The 19,207-nt window shown below is 38.8% G+C and overlaps 1 protein-coding gene and 1 long non-coding RNA gene across 4 annotated transcripts; one reads left to right on the forward strand and one right to left on the reverse strand.

Annotated features, from left to right (window-relative positions):
* Positions 1–646: 646 nt before the first annotated feature.
* LOC111336861 (steroid 17-alpha-hydroxylase/17,20 lyase) lies at positions 647–17,434 on the reverse strand. 3 transcript variants are annotated; one of them, XM_022943032.2, is made up of 2 exons: positions 17,312–17,434; positions 647–3,001 (listed from the first exon to the last, which is right to left on the reverse strand). In XM_022943032.2, the coding sequence occupies exon 2, from the start codon at positions 2,987–2,989 to the stop codon at positions 1,457–1,459; it is 1,533 nt and encodes a 510-aa protein (XP_022798767.1). In that variant the 5' UTR covers positions 2,990–3,001; positions 17,312–17,434; the 3' UTR covers positions 647–1,456. The 3 variants fall into 3 exon arrangements, with proteins under 3 accessions (XP_022798767.1, XP_022798768.1, XP_022798766.1); XM_022943033.2 differs by lacking the exon at positions 17,312–17,434 and adding an exon at positions 12,446–12,541; XM_022943031.2 differs by lacking the exon at positions 17,312–17,434 and adding an exon at positions 5,696–5,853.
* LOC148724536 (uncharacterized) lies at positions 10,134–16,949 on the forward strand. Its single transcript, XR_015990515.1, has 2 exons — positions 10,134–10,271; positions 10,614–16,949. It is a non-coding gene; the product is annotated as an uncharacterized LOC148724536 (long non-coding RNA).
* Positions 17,435–19,207: the final 1,773 nt, after the last annotated feature.

Raw genomic sequence — 19,207 nt, forward strand, 5'->3', positions numbered from 1 at the left:
TTTCGTGATAAAATTTACCCATTCCCTCCCTAAGACTCTGTGGCGGTCAATTTTCTAGTCCACCTTTATTCTCCTTTGGCGACGACTGATCGCAGCTCCGGTCCGTTCCCCTTGTTAACCATGTGATCGCCCTTAAATCCTCACACTACCTCCCCCAGACAATAGATGGGGAGCAGGGATGGCGCAGTGGTGAGAGCGCTCGCCTCCCACCGCAGTCAGTGACTCGGGTTCGATTCCCGGATCTGGGTTGAGTTTGTTGTTGGTTCGCGTCCTTGCTCCAAGGGTCTTTCTCCGGATCCTCTAGTTTTCCTCCCCTCCCCCCCCCTCCGCAAAAACTAACATTCTGAATTCCAATTCGATCTGGACAAAGTGGACAAGAAGAGCCACCTCGTAGAATGCCCACTGCTAAATTTCCAATTTTTTCCTATTTCTCCTAGTTAAATAATGACTGGCCCTCAGGAAAATACTGATGTACTTTAGCCTGACTTAGAAGCTTTGAAGTGGTTCACATGAGGCGTAAGGAGACGAAAATTAGCAGGGGCCTGGGGGGGGGGGGGGGGTTTCTACATCTGCAAGTATTTGTTGAAAAGAAACTGGCTCTTGGCGGAGCTAAATTTCTTACTTTTAAGAATTAATTCTTCAAACGTACAAAATGAATTGACTTATTGTATTTCAGTTATTATACATTGCAACCGACAGGCAATTGGTGGGTAAATATACATTAAAGTACATATGTAGTAGGTGATTTAGTTATGAACCTTTAAAAATGTGTTGAATTTTCTTGGAGTACGTAATTTAGTTAGCTAGCACTTCTATGATCTGAGTAACAACGCTATATACCGGTGTAAAATGTTGAATATACGATGCGCAATTTAAACTAAACAAAACCGAAGGAGTTGGTAAACATTGAAAAACTGCGAGCAGACTGGGCTCTTTTTCTTTATCCTTTCCCTTTTTTTTCTCTTTAAAGTCTACATTTTCTTGAAAACGAATGGAGTCACAGGGATCCCAGTAAAATCTCTTCCGAGCTCGCGCTCCACCGTAAATTAAGCCGTATCTAACATTGATAAATGTATTTTTAGCCAACAAAAAATTGTTTTGTCTAGACCTAATATACTAAAAAGTAAAACGCAATTCTATAATTCAGATTATTCACCAAATGTGAAATACTACTATGCCTCATGGAGGACTGAAAACATTTTTGTTTAAAAATTCTACTATTGCACCTAAAAAGATTTTCTTTTTCCATCTGACGCAGGAAGGAATCATAAATATATTCAGGTAGTGTTACTTAGAAAAAGTAATTTCCGTTTGAATTGTTTATAGCTGATTTCATTGACTAAGTACTTTTAAAAATCATTGTTATTTTCATAATGTTATTAGTGATCAGAGCAATTAAAAAGGAGTCTTTAGGAACAGGGAAAATTGTATTCTAATTGAGTTCATTCTGCGGTGTTTACATTCTATCCTTGGCACACACTTCAAAGGGGCCTGGCATTAACACAACGCCCACCTCCCCGCTTAGATCTGGAAGAGGTTTACCAACGGGATTTTCGAATTTGAATTGATGTAGGAGCCTGGACGCCACTAAGAACATTTCGGTCTTCGCCAGCGATTCTCCTAGGCAACCGCGCCTACCAGCACTGAATGGTAAATAGCTGCGTACTCCAGCGGCGGAGAATTTTCGCTCTGAGCCAAGAAGCTTTCCGTCTTTGTCCAAGAACCTAGATGGGTCGAACACTTCGGGATTCAGCCATTCATCCTTGTCGTGGTGCATGGCCCATATGTTTGAAATAAGCATTGTGTCTTTAGGTACATCGTAGCCTCCGAGAGTTGTATCACATGTTGCCTTGTGAGGCAGAGAAAGTGGCACTATAGCTCTGATGCGGAGGACCTCTGCAATAGTGGATTCCAAATATGGAAGATTCCCACGATCGTTCAAGCACGGCATGCGGCCACTGCCAATGACGTCATCTAACTCTGCATGCACACGTGCTTGGATTTCTGGGTAGGTAACCATGAAAGCGAGCAGCCATCGTAGTGTTGTTGCTGACGTCTCTAGACCGGCATTGAATACGTCATTCATTGTCATCACCAGATGATCTTCAGTCAGCAACTGTGATACTTTTCCGTCTTCTTCCTGCGCCTCGTGGTAGGCCTTCAGGAGCGCGTCAGTCAAATCTTCGATTTCAAAGTTGTTATTTGCGCTATCCTCTTCAAACCTCTTTTTGTGTTCTTGATATTTTGCGCCGAGGATGTCATCTCTGATTTGGCGAGACTCGCGGAGGGTTTTCATGTCTTGCAGTGGGAGAAATCTCAGCCATGGAAGCAGGTCTAAGATGTTATAGCTTCCAAATAGTCTGATAAAATCATCATTGTACTGAATTATCCGCAGGAATTCTTCGTCTTCAATGTCGTAGCTTTCCCCATAAACAACAGCACAAATGACGTTCAGAATGGTCAGTTGAATTTCTTTCTTTGGGTCAAAAGGTTTCCCCTGTTGGGAAGAGATGCGTTTGGCCATGTGATCAACTTCGCTGCTTATAAGACATTCGAGATGCTTCAAGCCACTTCCGTACATGCGCAGTGCTGAGTGTGCAATCTTTCGCAGAAGGATCATTGATTGCGTGAAGTCGGCGCAGATGATATTACGGCCTCCCCGGGACAAGTAGTCTCCAACAAAGGTCACAGGCCGCCCTGAAAATTCATCTCTCCTGGTGAGTAGCGCCTCTCGGGCCAGATCAATAGAGTTGATAACGACACACCGCTGACCGCCGGGTAGGTAGAGTGTATAGATTTTCCCATACTCCTCAGCTAGCTCAGTCATGGCCAAGTGACCTGGTTTTCCCGCCAGACGAGGCATGTTGCCAATCAGGGGATAAGGCCTGGGGCCAGGGGCCAGGTTCTTTGATTTCTGCGCATGGGCGCGGTGGACAAAGAAAGCGATCGTTGTAACACAAACGATGACAAATGCGATTTCTAGAATCATCTTTCAGGTTTTCTGCAACAGAAGATTACAAACCGATTATTATCAATAACATTTCTACTTCTAAAAGTTTTTAGGTAACTTTTAGCTTACCCAAAAAAAAATTTAGCAAAACTTAAAATATGCCCTTAAAACTAATTGATTCGGGTTATAGGGTTCTTCGCCAGATTTCCATTCATTAAACTGAAGGTAAATGGAAAACGAAAAAAGGAGGGAAAATCGGGAGCGAAAGCGAGGCGATCTCAAAAGTACCCAGTCTCTTGCACTTCATTTTCATTTACCCGCGCATTTTTGTTGTGAAAATGATACTTATAGCTCCAATGAACTGTGAAATTATTCGTCGCGACAATCTGGTTATGATCTGAGAGCTTAAAAATGTTTACAGCTTTAAAGGTCAGAGGTGTACCATTATGAGCTAAATATGAATACCTAACCTTGAATAACGTAAATTTTTTCCCTATCGACACGCGACCTTCGTGAAAAGTGTTATTATCGAGTTATATTTAGTGACCTCAATTCGCCATCGAAGCGGCCACATAGCTGTTAGCTGGTCCACCTTCAAGTTAATGTTACACAAACTGTTCACCTTTCAATATGGAAGGTATCTGCTAGATAGATTGACACTGGAAACAACACTGGCTTATGTAACATGAATTCCTAACCTATTTGGAGTTTACTAACGGGCCAATTAACGATTAGATTACATTAAAGGCCACTTAGACGATTATAGAACGTCGAGAAACATTGCAACTGTCTAAAAGATGTACCAAGTATTTCTCGAGTACCACGATATTTCAATTGCCTTGCTGCATCGACCTCTGGAAAATGGGAAAACAAACATAAGAGCACAGCCTTTACAAATTGGGTCCTCATGAATAATTATGTCGAAACAAATGTATCCGTATTTCTGAAACACTCCAAACAGATAATTTCGACAGCAGTTGAATCCACTTAAGCTGTTTTTTTTTTTCTTCTTCTTTCTTGATCTTCGGACCCACTTCACACGATGTCTATCATTTTAGAAACCATTTTAAGGGATGAAAGGTAAGGTAAAAGTGCGCTCGTAACAAAAACACGAAAAAGAGCTCGCTGGTTATTCTATCAGGCACTGATCACGTTCTACTCAAAACACATGGCCTCTAACTAGCCAATCATAGACAGTATGGTGTCTTTGAAATTATGGCGTTATGACGAAGGAATTCGTTCGTTGATTTTTAATCCTGACCCCTGATTTGTGTCGACAATAACATCACGTGAATAGCCACGCGCTTCCAGATCAAACTTCAGAGTTCACATTATCACACCGGTATTACGTAACTATTTTATGTAGCTGTCACATAAAGGCACTAATCAGCTTTAGTTTGACCATGTCTAAATCTGTCCGTTTCGGTGCCATGAACGTATAAATCACGTTTTTCAACGTACAACGTTGTACGAGACTATTTCCTGTGCTAAACTGAACAAACAATTTGATTTGTAGTCATTGGCCCCGAAGGAATTTACTCCAGTTTCGATCTTTCACATTGGATCGAACACGTCAATTCAAATAAAAAAAAAAAAAAAGAAAGAAAAAGAAGAAAAAGATATTGGTGAGGAATTGAGACAAATCCGGAATTAAACCGAAGCTATGATCATGTGTAATGAACTCTTCGAGAACTGGCAACAAGTTTAAAATTCCTTTACTTAAACTTAACAATACGATGAGGAGATTTATTCTATATCAGCTGGAATCTTACTATTCCGGAAAAAAGATTTTGTCACCAAAACCTTTGTTAGAATATCGACGTAGCCACATACAACAAGATGTTATCGGTGGCGCAGCCTTGAATGAGATATAACAAAGTAGAAGTCTCAAGCTGTATTACAAGCACTAAAAACATTTCCACCTTTTAAGATTTTCCGAGAAGCGCATAAAATTTTGTAAATTCTTAATGATGCAAGTTTCTATTTGCTCTTTCTTTCACATCAAATCGTGTATAACAGATGTACTTCCCTGTTTGCGAAAGCTTTGAACGAAACAAAGATATTGAATGTAAGCCATTAACTATATTTAAAACAACAAATGCCCTGAGAAAAGCGCAAAATTGAACAAAATGAACGCAAAATTGTCCACATTTCTTCATCTACTGTTCACGATTTGGAAGCTAGGTTTTCAAAGTATGTAAATAGTGGAATGTAATCATTACATAGTGTAAACACATTGAATAACTTCGAGAAATTTCGAACTGTTCTTAGACTAGGGAGCCGGTAAAATATACGGTTCGTTAAAGACATGCACACGGAATTTGTAACAAATGGCTTCGACTTTGGCAGCAATGATTACAGTATAAGAAAATCAAATGCTAAATTTTGTTCAATTGAATCGGTACCCTTGATCAGAGGGGCGTTTACAAGGCGAAACTGAGCGGTAAAAGGACTGAAAAAAAACACACTGCTAAAGTAAAGTTATGTTTGCTTGTTGTTTACACGAGTTAGAGGTTAATTTCTAATCATCTCAAAAAGGATCAAAATTATTTTAAAGAAAGAAGTAAATCCACAAAATCCTTTGGTGTACGAAGCAAAGTTTGATCTGGTGATAGCAACATTACCTGAACCCAGTCGGGTAAGGTCACAGGATTCGATAGAACTTTTTGTGCGGTCACGCTAAAAAGTTTGCGATAAGTTTGTTCAGTGATGGGTGCTGTTTGCATAAAATTTTAGCGAGCATACCTTAGTTGGTTCTAAAAATCGGTGTGACTTTTCTTCTCGTTTGCTGGATCGGATCGTTGCTCACAGATCGTTCTCCTAGCGAGTGTCTGACCACAGAACAGACAAGAAAGTATGTCCTTATATAGACCCCGTCTACGTGACAACCTATACGTTCCTAGCATGTTTACACGCGTCTAATTACGGCTGTCTCGGTTGAGGATAAATTTAGAAACTCCGATCTCCGCGTAGCGTGAAATTTCATTCATCCAAAAGAATAGCGCCGGGTTGATTAATAATGTCATTACTTCAAATTTGAACGCCCACCTGCAGGCGGATCCAAGAGTCTCTAGCAAAATCACGCTGTTAGAGCAGTGCTGTTTAAAATGTGTTTCAACGCGCAAAATAATCAGATTGCAAAATGAAAGCAGTTTTGAAAGCTCCACGTGTTGAAATCAGTTCAAATCTAATCATAACATACGCGGTGATGTTTGGCAGCGAGTCACGTTTTTTGTTCCACTTGAAAAATCAACGAGGGTACATCAGCATATTCCTTAGACAGTCCTGATTTATTTTAGTTTTCGTCTAACCTTGTTTGTTTGGTACCATGGCGATAAGTCGAACTCTCGAAAAGCTAATATTTGCTCATTTGCCCTGTATTACGTGATAATCTGAAGTGGAGGTTTCGAAACCGTTGCATCAAGTTGCAAAAAGGATATTTCGACGCACAAACCCGTTCTTGCGCACGAGACATTTTGCCATTGGTGGCTTAGTCGGTTACGCTTCACAAAAGACGTTTAATTTGTTTTGCAGTTTAGGGTACACACTCATTCACAGCTGTTTTTCTTGCTTATCTGTGGGCAGATATTTAGTGTCTAGAATAGAAGCGAGACTGGCAAATCGCATGTGTGCACCATCCCGGGCTTTGGATAGATACCCCTGGATCTGCGCGATCTATAAGGGGACCGAAGGTCAAGTCACGCGAAGCTTGTTATTTTCCACAATCCACGTGTTGGAAGGTCAGGATCACGTTTGATTCTCCCATTGCTCTACATGCATGACTGTGCAGAAGAACGTAAACAAATCAAAAGCCTTCTCAGCTCACGTAGACCGAAAAAAAAAGACACCGGTTTGCTAAGCGTTGACAAAGAAACCTCGCGTGTCTTTGCCCTAAAGAGGCAACTGTAAGCCATGCTGAGACAGCTGGCTGTTCACATTGCTGAAGCTAGCAATGGAATTTCGCTCGAAAATAGCACCCTTTCTTTCATGTATCTGTTATCTTTGAGTATGCAATAACATAATACACACCGCCTTTCCACAAGCTTCTTACTTTCAGACCACGATGACTATTTAATATATGCATTCATAGCATTCATACGTTCACAACAAATGCTTTCTTTTACCCTAGGCGAACATGCAAGAAAAAGCGATTAAATAATACTTAGCTTAAGTTAAACAGCAAATGAAAACCTTATGACCTTTATAGCTCAGGGTACAATCCACTAACAAATTGCCGGTGTTAAAAATAGCGTGGATTCTAGCTCTTAGACATGCAATCTCGAGGTGATTATAAAAGAAAGACAGCACTTGCCCACCATGGTGAAATATCTTTGATGGACTGATATTGTTACAAGTTAATCAGTCTGGGCAGCACCAAAGCACGTACAGTTTTTTCGAGTCATTATCGGCCGTTCAGGATTAACCAAAATTACGAGGTAAATCCCATGTCCGTATCAAGGAAAACACGTCCAACAAAAGCGGTTACCTGACAACGCCTAACTTTTCCTTGTTGCGGGCTTTCGAACCAACGCACTAAATCTTGAACTATTAGCATAGTGATTTTCATGGAAACTTAGCTGATCCAAGGAATAACAAACTTCACGAGCTCTTGAAGTAGAATGTTATACAATTTCTTCGTTCTAAAGTGTTTTCAATTTCAGAGCAAACCTACTTAGTTATGCTAGTTGAAAATAACCTTTTCCAAGTTCTGATATTGCGAGCTAAAGATGACGGCACAGTTAGATGTTGGGTGAAAATTTCCGAGAAAACATTTAAGGAAGGATGAAGTGTTTTGTTTTTTATTAGTAGAACCCATCTGAGTTTGTCAATTTGTTACAAACAGCTTTGACGAGTTCACCGATTTACGTGTGCTAAAATGCGTGAATTGCGCCACAGTATACAAACGATGGTAAAAGTGTTTTCTTTCTTTCGTTGTTTTCTCTTAATAAATTAAATTAAAAACCGGCAGTAAAAACCCAGTTTATGGCGTAATAAGAGCTTTGAGGGAGTGCCATTGAAATACAGCCAAACTTGAGGTTTTTCGCTTCAAATGCTAGACAAGTGAAGGAAAAGGCGTCAAGAGAAACCATCACGTAGCAAAACATAAGGAAGTGATGGAACAGACGCGTGAAGATACGAAAATTTGACGTAAAGGTATTATTTTTGAATGGGAAAGAGTTGCAGACGTGATACGGAATCACGGATCTGAAGCACTTTAGCCTCAATGGAACACTAACACGTCTAACTCACTTTACGTGTTACGAGAAAGTGAAAAGTTGACTTTGTCTGCAACCTGGCAAAAGCGAAAAACAAACTAGATCCTTTGAAATAGTTCTTAAAAAAAACTTTCACAACAGGTTCAAAACTGAGAAAGGGTCAGAAAAACAATGAGATCGTTTTTCAGTGTCTGAAGTTTTGTTTGTCAAGATTATTTTCGTAAAAATTGTTAACATATTTCCGCGTTCGCTACTCAATCAAGGTTAAGATTTTTCGGCTCAGCTGGGATGATTGTCAACCCTAAATTAACACGTCATGTTTAAAATCAAGCGATTCGTACAGAAGTCACGAAGTTGTTGAACTAACTTAGTTTTATCCCAAGAGAATGATATCTCAAACGAAGTTTTTCACTTGTATCTTTGAACAAATGCTCAGACTGGAGAATGAAGCGACCACTTCCATAGTTCGTGTCTTCTTTATCAACGATCAGTTTACTTGTCATGCATGGAGTTCGCCTAATCATTTAGATAACTCAACTCACTTGTTACTAAGGGATCAGCAGGTCTCTCTCTTTTATTCTCTTTCAAACAATTTTGCAGTGATGGAGCGCTTGTTTCGAAAACGAAATTTTCGAAATTGGGTCCAATGGCTTTTTTACATTTTTTTCCCAAAACGTGCGTGCTTCACTTAGGTACGAAAACACGTGCAAATATATATTTGGAAATGTCAGACAGTCTATAAACACCGGCTTTTCACGGAAAGAAAGCACCCATAAAAACCCAATGCTCAGAAGACAACAAATTGAATAAGTCTTGACTCATGACAATTTATTATTCATAGAATGATACTGTCCACTTCAATTTTGAAATCAATAAAGGCAAACTTTGTTATCTTAGAAAACGAATGATGGTTTACGCTATTTATTCTAGCATTGTAATTTTATTTTATTTTCATGAGTGAATTTAGAGGTTTTTTCACTTACTGACCTGATTTCTAAGCTTATGGACTGTTTTCTTGATAAAAAGTGAAAAGCAAATATTATATGGCGGATCAGTAAAAAATGTCTGAGCATAAGTTATGAAATCCAATTACTAAAATCGCATAGAATTTGATACTACCTCCAAAAACTGTTATAAGCCCTTTTCCAGGGAACTTCATTGTAAATCTTAATAATTACTAACGATAAATACGTCTTACATTTTTTTCCAATCTAAAAGCACAAAAGGCTAGTTGATGAAGCACTTAAGGGTCATTCAGTTATGCTAATAATAGCGTTAAACTAGCAAGCGAAAGTTGTCCTGATTCCTACTTGTGGTTATTATTCGAAATACGCACTTATTTTCTGCTCTCTTGTACGGAAAGGGCTTACTTCTTGTACGCTTAATAATTGAGTGATTATGCTCTTCAAACGTTCTCACACACTTTCTTGGCTGTGCGTCTGTTACGGCAATCCAGTTTCAAAAGAGAAATTTGTTAACATTGACCCCGTTATCAATTCATATATAATCATTGTGTGTTGTACAAACAGGGGCTTAATGGTTCCCCCAGTGTCATATTCCTCACTAAGACGAGAAGGGTAAAACTCTAACAAACAAGAATCAACGCTGCTCACTAGTCTTTGATGGCTATTGTCACAGAAATCTTACAATAATTTCGTCTCTTTCGAAAACTCTAAACTTCTCAAACTTGTATAACTATATCATCATGTTTAAGGCTTTTGAAACCCTTGATTTTTCTCAGTGAATAAGTGCTAGGGCAATAAATCGTTATATTTGCCCGTGTACTGACGTTTTGTCCTTACGAGTGCACATTGGAAAAACGATTTCGCGAGTTCTGAGCATGAATCGACAAAACGTGTTTTCCTGTCCATAATTTTCATTATGTTATATTTAACTTTTTGTCACACTCGATATTGATCTGTGACATTTTAAATTGTTTGTGTGTGTGCAAAGTCTAGGAGCAATTATTTTACTATCGTCAATCTGATCACGTAGTTCGCTTAGCTATGACACCGTGAACGAATCTTGAAAAATTAACTGCACAAACTATTCAAAAATGCCACTGGCAATCCGCCTGAATTCTTTGGCTTTCCAGTGAGCTCCTTGTAAGTAAACTCTTGCCTCTTTGAAGTGCTTCTTTCCTCATTTCATTCAATTTCAAGTTAAAAACCATTTACCTCTAATGGTATATCAAAATGGTATATTCAGATATTTTGCTGCTCTGAACAACATAAAGCGGAAAGGTGTTGAAAGCAAGCCGCAAAAAATATCTACAAGCACGAAAATTAGATATATTAAGGATGAGATCCCACGTCTTGTATAGTGTTTGTACGCGAAAGATGGTTGTAGATATTTAGAAAGCACAATAATAGATCACTGATATGTTATTCGCGGTGAGACGTGCGTCACTGATATGAACAGTCAGGGGTTAATTATGTCTTACGCAGGTGCTCTGGTGAACCCACGATGAACAAATGATGTCGATTGAAAACCTGAAAGGGGCGTTCTGCAAGTCATTGCAAGTCGTTATAAAGCGTACATGCAACGAAGTTCGTGGGACATGTGCAACAAAACACAGGAGAAGGCAGTCACTGATGGGTAGGCTTTTTTCTTCTCCGAGCAATGTTTGTTTGTTAAAAATTTTTTAGGTTTGCCTTAATCTTCTAAACCTTCATTTATCCTTCATCGATTTCTCATCCCCCCCCCCCCTTTACATTTTTCTTTCTTACTGAGCCAACACTTCGAAATCTTTTTTTAAATTGAAGGAAGTCCATGTTCTGCTCTGTACTGTATTAGAGGAGATCTCGTGAAGTGGCATTGTGGTCAATAATTTCCCACGAATTTTTCTGCTTGGATGGCAACCCATGGCAGAATTAGTAAGAAATGTCTTAGGAGAAATTTTCAACTGAGCGCCGAAAGAAATCCGGGATAGCTTTGCTTTACTTCGTGCTATAATTGGTCCAGAAAACTCGAGCCCTTTCCTTAACCAATCGGATTCAAAACTAGTACCAACGGCGACTTGGTCACCCGCGAGTTTCCTCGCTTCAGGAAACTCTCGTGTTTTTTTTTTTTTTCGGTTTTGTTTTTCTTTAAGTGTTCAATGGCTTTTTGTAATGTTTCCCTTTCTACTGATTGACTGTTCGGATTTTTTCGTCTGTTGACTTTAATTGTTACCACACTCAATTGTTATAAAGCTCTGTAATTAAGCCATGAAGAATTTTTCCACAGCTAGTGACGAAACTCACTGCCATAATGCGACCTGACCCGAAAAGTCCAAAGTATCATCTAATTAAAGCGACCGAAAAGACGGAAAATCATCAATTGATGAACTAAAAAAAAACTAAATTGGTTAAAATACATCATAAAGAAACGATGATGATCAATGGTAGAGGAAATTGACGCGGATTTTAAATCACAAAACTAGAAAATTGGTGTAAACTAAATTTTCCGTCAAGATACACCAAACTCGACCCAGTTTCTTTAGGCCAGAAATGAGCATTACTCGTTGTCAAGTATATACTGAGGTTTTACTTTGATATTTAAGATTCCCCCCCCCCCCGACACAATAAACGTGGCGGTTAACCTGTTCATCAGTTGAAAAGCTTCCCTTGAAAAGCTGAGAGCGGAGCACAAATATATGTTGTATAATCGCTAATTCGTGTACAGTGTACCGTATTTTTACTTTTATACGTCTTTTCGCACAAGTTAGAAGAAATCATTTAACAATTTCATTGTCGAGGGGTCGACGAGTTTTGTTGACATTGAGAAGTCCATTTATTTTGTATCTAAGGCTTAATTAAATAATTCCCGGTGGAATGGGCTTTTCAGGAACCCTTCAGACCAGGGAGTTTCGTTCGTATAACTGTGGAAAATGCGCTCAGCTTTTCGTAACGTCATCATTCAGGTACAGCACTCCTTGCGCTAGAACGACTCGAAGTACTTCCCGCTTGCTAAATCTTATAGAAAGCTTGCATATTTATAGTTCTACACTTTTGCCTCTTTGTGTTTTTTGATTCATGATTGTTGAACCAGTGTTTACAGCCTTCTTAATATGTTGAATGTAGCTTTGCACAGTACGGAATATGACTGGAAAGATCGTGTCGTGCAAAGCTTTAGCTTATTTAACCTCATTACCATAAGAAGAATGTACCTAGCAAGGACCCGTTCCTGCATTTTCGTGGTTCAGTTGGTCTTAAACAGTTGAATTGTCCCCTTTGACGCATACCGTTGATAAAGATCGTTAAGCAAAACTTACTTATCAAGATTCTTTTGGACTCACCTGAACTGGGCGCGCTTGATACGAAAACGCTTCGACTATGACTGTTTTGATCAAAAATGCTCTTATTTATGCAGTTACAATGGAAATACTTATATAAGCGCCCACTTTGAATATAACGTTTTCGGTTCATTTGATAACGTCAGACTTCTTAACTGACAGGACGTTATAATGCGATTTACGTTTGTTGAGGTTTTATCGCGATTGTTAACAAACTTAACAATACAACTGCAGACAGGACCACTGCTATGAAGTAATTAAATGAATTGTGTTTGAACCATTACTGCACCACTTCAGTGCTGAGCTTGGCACATAATCAATTATTTCGCAAGAGCCTTCATTTGCAGTTCACTCAGCTACAATTGAAAACTGTTGCAGCGTGCACCAAATGTTGTTAGCGGTATTGGTCCGATTGCAAGTTCTTATAAAACCAATTCCGGCCATAAATCAAATCGTTACAAAAAAGTTACAAATTATTGAGCTTGGACACACGACTTGTGGCTATTTACCATTTTAAGTGAGCGAAGATGAAATTAGTTGCAAGAAGAAGTTTGGCATAATTTGTGGTTTTCTCCCATTGTTCTACGTGAAGGAAGTTCTCGGAGCTCACGTACGCGACACATTTTTGTACAAGAGAAATAATAAATGAAAACAAATTCTACTTGTCAATCTTATGAAAGAGGTGATAACGCGAGAATTCCAATGGCTAACATGTGAAAAAAAGGGAAAGAAAAAGAACTTGCTATCCTCCTTTCCCTTATAATTTGATATCGAGTAGAGCAGTTTGTATGGACGACAAAATTAAATGTTGTTACTGTTTGCTAAGACTTGGCTTTAAAACCAAACGAATTTTAATCTGAACAAAGTAAATATACAGGAAAATTTTTTAAGGATGAAAGATCAAAGTAATCTCGGTGTATTGTAACAACTTTATGATGTGTGTTAGCTGTCCTTATTTGATATCGATGAATCAAAAAAGAAGGAAAAAAGTCACGCAAAAATTGGAGTTTATTTGAGAGAGAGTTCCTTTGTGAAGTGAGCTGCTAAATTTGAGAGGAATCATCTCGATGGCCCAAAATGTAGACTTTGCGACACTTTGTATGCACTAGTGCGCTTATACTGATGTAGATAGCACTAGAAAATTGCCCTGCGGTTTTTCACGAAGTTGTTTATCACATTCACCTTGACAACATCTCTTTATGTCGGCAAGAACAGAGAGACTCATCTGAAAATTGTCGAGTGAGATATGGTATGTAAATGTGGACTTCTGTTTGTGCACCCAGGAACTTAAACCGGCAATACTTGATGCATGGTACAAGCCCTTATAATGAAAATGGCTGGTCAGACATACAACTGATGGTCAGAATTTAACTACGTGCATGACGAAGCAGAATTTTTGAACAGGGCGGAATTAAAGGAAAGGGAGCATCAAACTCTATACAGATTTAGTATGAGAAGGGGTAATTTTTTTCTCAGCCTCCAGCATATGGAGTGAACGTGTTTTTTCCGGTGTGCTTTGAACTCTAGTGTTTTGTAATCCGTTTATAAGGAAATAATAAAACGTCTCAACTGAATGAAAAGTCTAGCTTGTCATTGTCCCACGGCTAAATGTTCTTATGGACAAGAGGAAATTGCGGTTTGGCTTCATTATGTTATCAAATATTGTACTAGGACAATGCGTCGATTAGAGATAGAGCCAATTTTCATTCCACCAGAGACACACGATGGAAGACAGTGAACCCGTGTTGTTGTAAAACACTAGCCTGCAAGATTTTGTAGAGTCGCTATGAAAAACACTTGATTTATTGCCCCATGAAACGTCTTTTTAGCCCCTCAATTATCGGATTATAATAAATCTTTAGCGCACGTGGGCAATGAGTGACCCCAGAGAAAATTGTTGCACTTTTGGGTGGTCTGAGAAGTCCGAGTTTGTTTAAGGTATTTTTCTTATCCTATTACCTATTTGAACGATTTATATTTAAAACCATATTTATCTTGTCGCTCAAGTCGTGTTTTTCTAGCGGAAAACTTAGGGGTCCGACGGATGGAATTTACTCCTGCAAGGTCATACAACTATTTATTTACTGAGCATATCAAAGATCGTTCTGGCGCGTAGAATCGTTGAAAAGAGCGAAAACAGACTTCAAGAAACTATTTCTAATCGTCAGAATGTTATGGTTATTTGTTGCAAATGCGTTGGTTGATTTCCAGAATTAATGATTCACGTCAATTAAAGCCACAATCAAAACAAAAGCGTGGGCCATTTTCATCGTCAATTTTATGCAATAAAACAAAAGAACTCTCGTCAAAAATGGTCTCAGAGATTTCGTGGAAATATTTCAAAACTGCACACTAGTTATTTGAATTGGATCACTTTCAACCGGACAACTAATATGCCGAGGTATTTTTTGGAATCGTGTTGCCACTTCTTGACAATTTTGTACGTGACCCCTCAGGAAGCTGGTATCTCCAGCACGTAAACCACACTTCTGTTATGTCTGGGTTTTTGAGGGACACTTTAATTTTAACAGCTGAAGCGTGTAATTGTCTGCTAGACTTAGCCGGACACGCTCCACGTTTTTCATCGAGAAGTGATCCGAACTAAGTGTTGAAATGGTTGTATATGTTTTGGAAAATGAATTAGTCCCGCGGGTCTAAAATCTAGCGCCTAGGTTGAGATGAGCCATGAATATTTGTTTAGATTTGGCATAATTCTTGAAATGATTTTTGCCTGCTGTTGTTCATTCCGTGAACGTGTGCTGCGTAATCATGGCATGCGAACTCACTCACTCAATAAAAATGTTAATGATAAAAAAAAAAAAAAAAAACCTTTCGCCATGCCGCTAAGATCACGCTACCTCGCATGAGCCAATCATTAGAAAATCCCGCAGGTTATCGTTCTCACGGAAGTTGAGTATATTGCGAAAGATTTTGCAGGTGTTTCGCCAATTTCTTGATGGCTTTCTTTGTTGTGAGAACAAATTGGCGCGATCTAACACTAAACAGAAAATCTAATAAAGTTTTCTTATCAACGGCACATGTGTCACGGATCATGGACCTTCAAAATGAAAGCGCTTTTGTGTTCCTCCGTATCACCCTGATTGTTTACTTTTAAGAATGATCAGAATGCAAATTTAATCAAATTTTTCTCTTTTCGTGGACCACAAATACAAAAAATTTTAAATGTAAAAGCTACAAAAGGCCTCCTGGTGGTATCTAACGCCAAAGAATTGCAACTGTACCTTGACATTTTGCAACAACTTACAGCAGAATACGAAAGGAGGTTTCTGGGCTTTAATTTTGCTTTCAGAGAAAAGCGTTTTTGTGACTCGTATAAATTAAACCTTGTCCTCGAATCAACTCTTTAACCATCCAACTCCAGGTGGGAAGAAATTTTTGAGGTGAAATGGGATTTGTTATAGAACAGGCTATGTTAATCAAAGTAATTCTCCTTACGTATCGAGCGCCAGTTTGGTTAATTTGCCAGAAACAGAGTTCGCGTTGCACCCGGAGATTGGGTCCCAGCGGCACACCCTACCCGAATCCCCCCTTCCCAGGGGTTTTTAAGTCTCGATGAATCCATTCAACTTAGTCAAAGCTTCTAGGACCTAATTACCTAAGCTGGGCTGGCTCGGTTTTTTGCCGAGATCTCTTCAATTTAGTTTAACGCAACAAACATCAACTTCGGGATTTCATAACGAACAAGCCAGCTTGGTTAGCCGGGATCCTGGAATCGCGAGTCGTGATGAAACATGCGCTTTACAACGAGAACCTCCAGTTTTCATTTGACAAAATACGCAAGCACGATTCCCGATCATTGGCCATTAAATTAGCAGGAAAGAAGTCATTGTGAGAACAGAGGAGCGTAGTTACATTCTGGTTTAGCTCTCTGTTTTTCTATTTTCAGCCATCTTTGTTTATGGACTACGGGGTTATCATGTTTTGAATTCTTAAAGACATGTTAAAGAAGTGTTATCTTAAGAAAAATGTAGTGGACCTGAGAACAAATTCTCCGAAATTAAAGACCCACACTTCTTTGATAGTTACTTCGTGAGAGTTTGAACTCGCAAGAATTAAAAATTTCCAAGAAACTCTTTGTAAGTTCTCACAACGAGTATGCACCAAAGGGTTTTAAAGTTGACAGACGGTTAGCTCAATGGATAGAGCGCTGGACTGATGTGCGGTAGGTCGAGGGTTCGAGCCCCGGCCGGACCAACGCTCAAGGTCTTAAAATAATTGAGAAGAATATGCTGCCTTTCTACAACATCAAGAAATGGTTTAGATATTCTAGTCTTCTCGGATAGGGACGAATAAATGGAGGTCCCGTCTCCCGCAGGGTTAGGAGACGTTAATTTCCCACGCACGAGATTACTGTATGATGGATGTCCTCCCCTGGGGTGGGATGAGAGGGTTGTTGTCTTAAGTTTCATACACGAGCCTCTGGCTCGGGCAATATGGGTAACCATGCCCCACGTAAAGACATTAAACTTTGATTACTATTACTATTTCTGAAGTGTCAAATGATTACTTTAGGAAATAAACCTCGCGCTAAATCAGCTGAGGAAAAAGAAAGTATCTTGTTTGGATGGCTTGCCCCTGGCGAGCTGGCAACAAACGACTGCCATATTTGAATAAAGAGGCAAGCTTCTAAAGAAACTGTGGTATCGCATCAGTGGGGGGTACGACAAGGAAATTTGGTAATAAATTTGTCACCTTTGATTTTTTCTAACACTGAAGTGTTGAACTTTAGTCCTTCGTCAGAACCTTGACTACTTCGGCAATTTTACTTGAATGAACAGCTATAAGTATGTTTTCATTACTGATTCCTTCGTCGCTGTCAGTCTATCTTCGATTCTAAAAGCTACTTACCTTCAGTACCGCAATTTCAAATTGAGAGACTTCAAAGCCGACCAAACTTTCGCCAACTTGACTGATCAATTAATGTCTCGAGTCAACGGAACTCGAGAACTTATACCGGTTTTCACTGATTTATAATTGGCGTTTTCAACTGATGTGTAAAATTAAAAAAAATATAGCTATTTATAGACTTGTTTTTAAACCCACAGACTCGCTTAGCCCAATGCTTAATTACCACGATTTTGAAGAAACAAGTTTAAAGATACAAGCTCGATGAAATAAGACGGGAATGTATAAAATATACATATATCTAAGATTTCCTCTATAGGTACAACTCTTTTCAAATGACAAATTTACAACCCTCCTGATCAAAAATCAGTGAAGTGCAGCGAATCGAAATTCTACAGTTTGTTTCTTCTTATACAAGTAACGCGAAGCTGTTCCTAAAAATAGATTCTATTGACACCCACCACCATGAAAAGAAAACAGAGAAAATATAAAGCTATCGATGATTAGAAGTAAAAATATCTCATAAAATCTAATCATTGTTAATTAGCGCTTAATTTAGCGAGACTGGCGACGAGGGGTTAACGTGCCCCAAGAGCTTTAAACCCGTTTTATCTGTTTTGTTTCTTTAAATAGACTCAAATTATAAACTCAATTATATTTATTACAATGGTTCAATTGTTCACTCTTCAGTTCTGATCAAGTTCAAAATCCTTGAAGGTCATTTAAACGTTCAAAACTTCTCGAATGAATTTTGTTTTAGACAGATTCGGGGCCAATATAATATCCACTTAAAAAGATTAATGCTAAGGGAAATTGGCGCTTAAGAGAGTAATATCGATTTTTATTTCAAATCATTTGCAAGAATTATAGCAAAATGGTACATGAAAGATTTTCAAATACATGTTTGCAAACAATCAAATTTGTATTTACATTTACAGAATATTTTTCTAAAAAACAGAAAAAATGCGGCATTCCACATATTTATGAATACCCTCTCCCATAAGAGAAAGATGGTTCAAGAATATATTGTCTCATTGACATTCAACCGATAAGGAAATGGTTACAAATAATAATTTTAGCAATGATAATACTGATAATAATTGTAATATAATAATAATTTAAAAAAGCTAGGGTTTGCTCGAAAGTCTCCTGGTTACCCAATTCTCTGGGCTCCAATGATTACGTATGCTTCTTTTCATCAATATTTCGCCTGTTAAATCTTAAATTTCCTATTTTATTGAAATTCGATTTTAAAACTTTTGTTTTATACAAAAAGGGATTCCGCGTCTTGAGTTATCCCGCCAATCCACCGATCGACTATTCTATCATTCCGTTGAATAACTCAAATTATTACACGACTCGGGCAGAGGGCCAACAACTAAAATCAACCAATCAAAATACTCTATTGCCGGTCCAATATTCTCTAAGTATTGGACCGGGCACTGTCCCGAATGGTCCCGAATGATACCGCACTTGTGTCCCTTTGAACTTCAGTCGTATAATAAATCTCTTATCAACCAAGCTTGCTCGGGACCGTACTGGAAGAATATCGGCCCTCGGTCTTTTTTGTACAGACCTTGCTGCGCTCGGTCCGTACTGTCAAGACCTCGGGCCGATATTCTCCCAGTACGGCCCTCGCGCTTGGTTAATGAGATATATGTATCGTTCGCAACATGCTCCCTTTACAAATTTTGCAGCTCTTTTCGGCGTAAGTCACTGATTCAAATTTAAATTATGCGTCGGTGGATGCCAACTGTGAAATTGTTTTGAGATGTTTATCATCTTTTGTAGTGTCACGGCAAGAACTGAAAAGGTTATATCTTCGGATCTACATAATTTACTGATCTAAACCGTAAAATGCTCTCTCTTCAAAGAAAAAAAATTATCCCTAATGTTTCA

The sequence above is a fragment of the Stylophora pistillata genome, chromosome 8 (assembly GCF_964205215.1).
Source record: "Stylophora pistillata chromosome 8, jaStyPist1.2, whole genome shotgun sequence".
In the NCBI taxonomy this organism is placed as follows: domain Eukaryota; kingdom Metazoa; phylum Cnidaria; class Anthozoa; order Scleractinia; family Pocilloporidae; genus Stylophora; species Stylophora pistillata.

Bases quoted from the DNA above. Each gene is read 5' to 3' on its own strand.
- LOC111336861 (XM_022943032.2), bottom strand. From the start codon at position 2,989: ATGATTCTAGAAATCGCATTTGTCATCGTTTGTGTTACAACGATCGCT.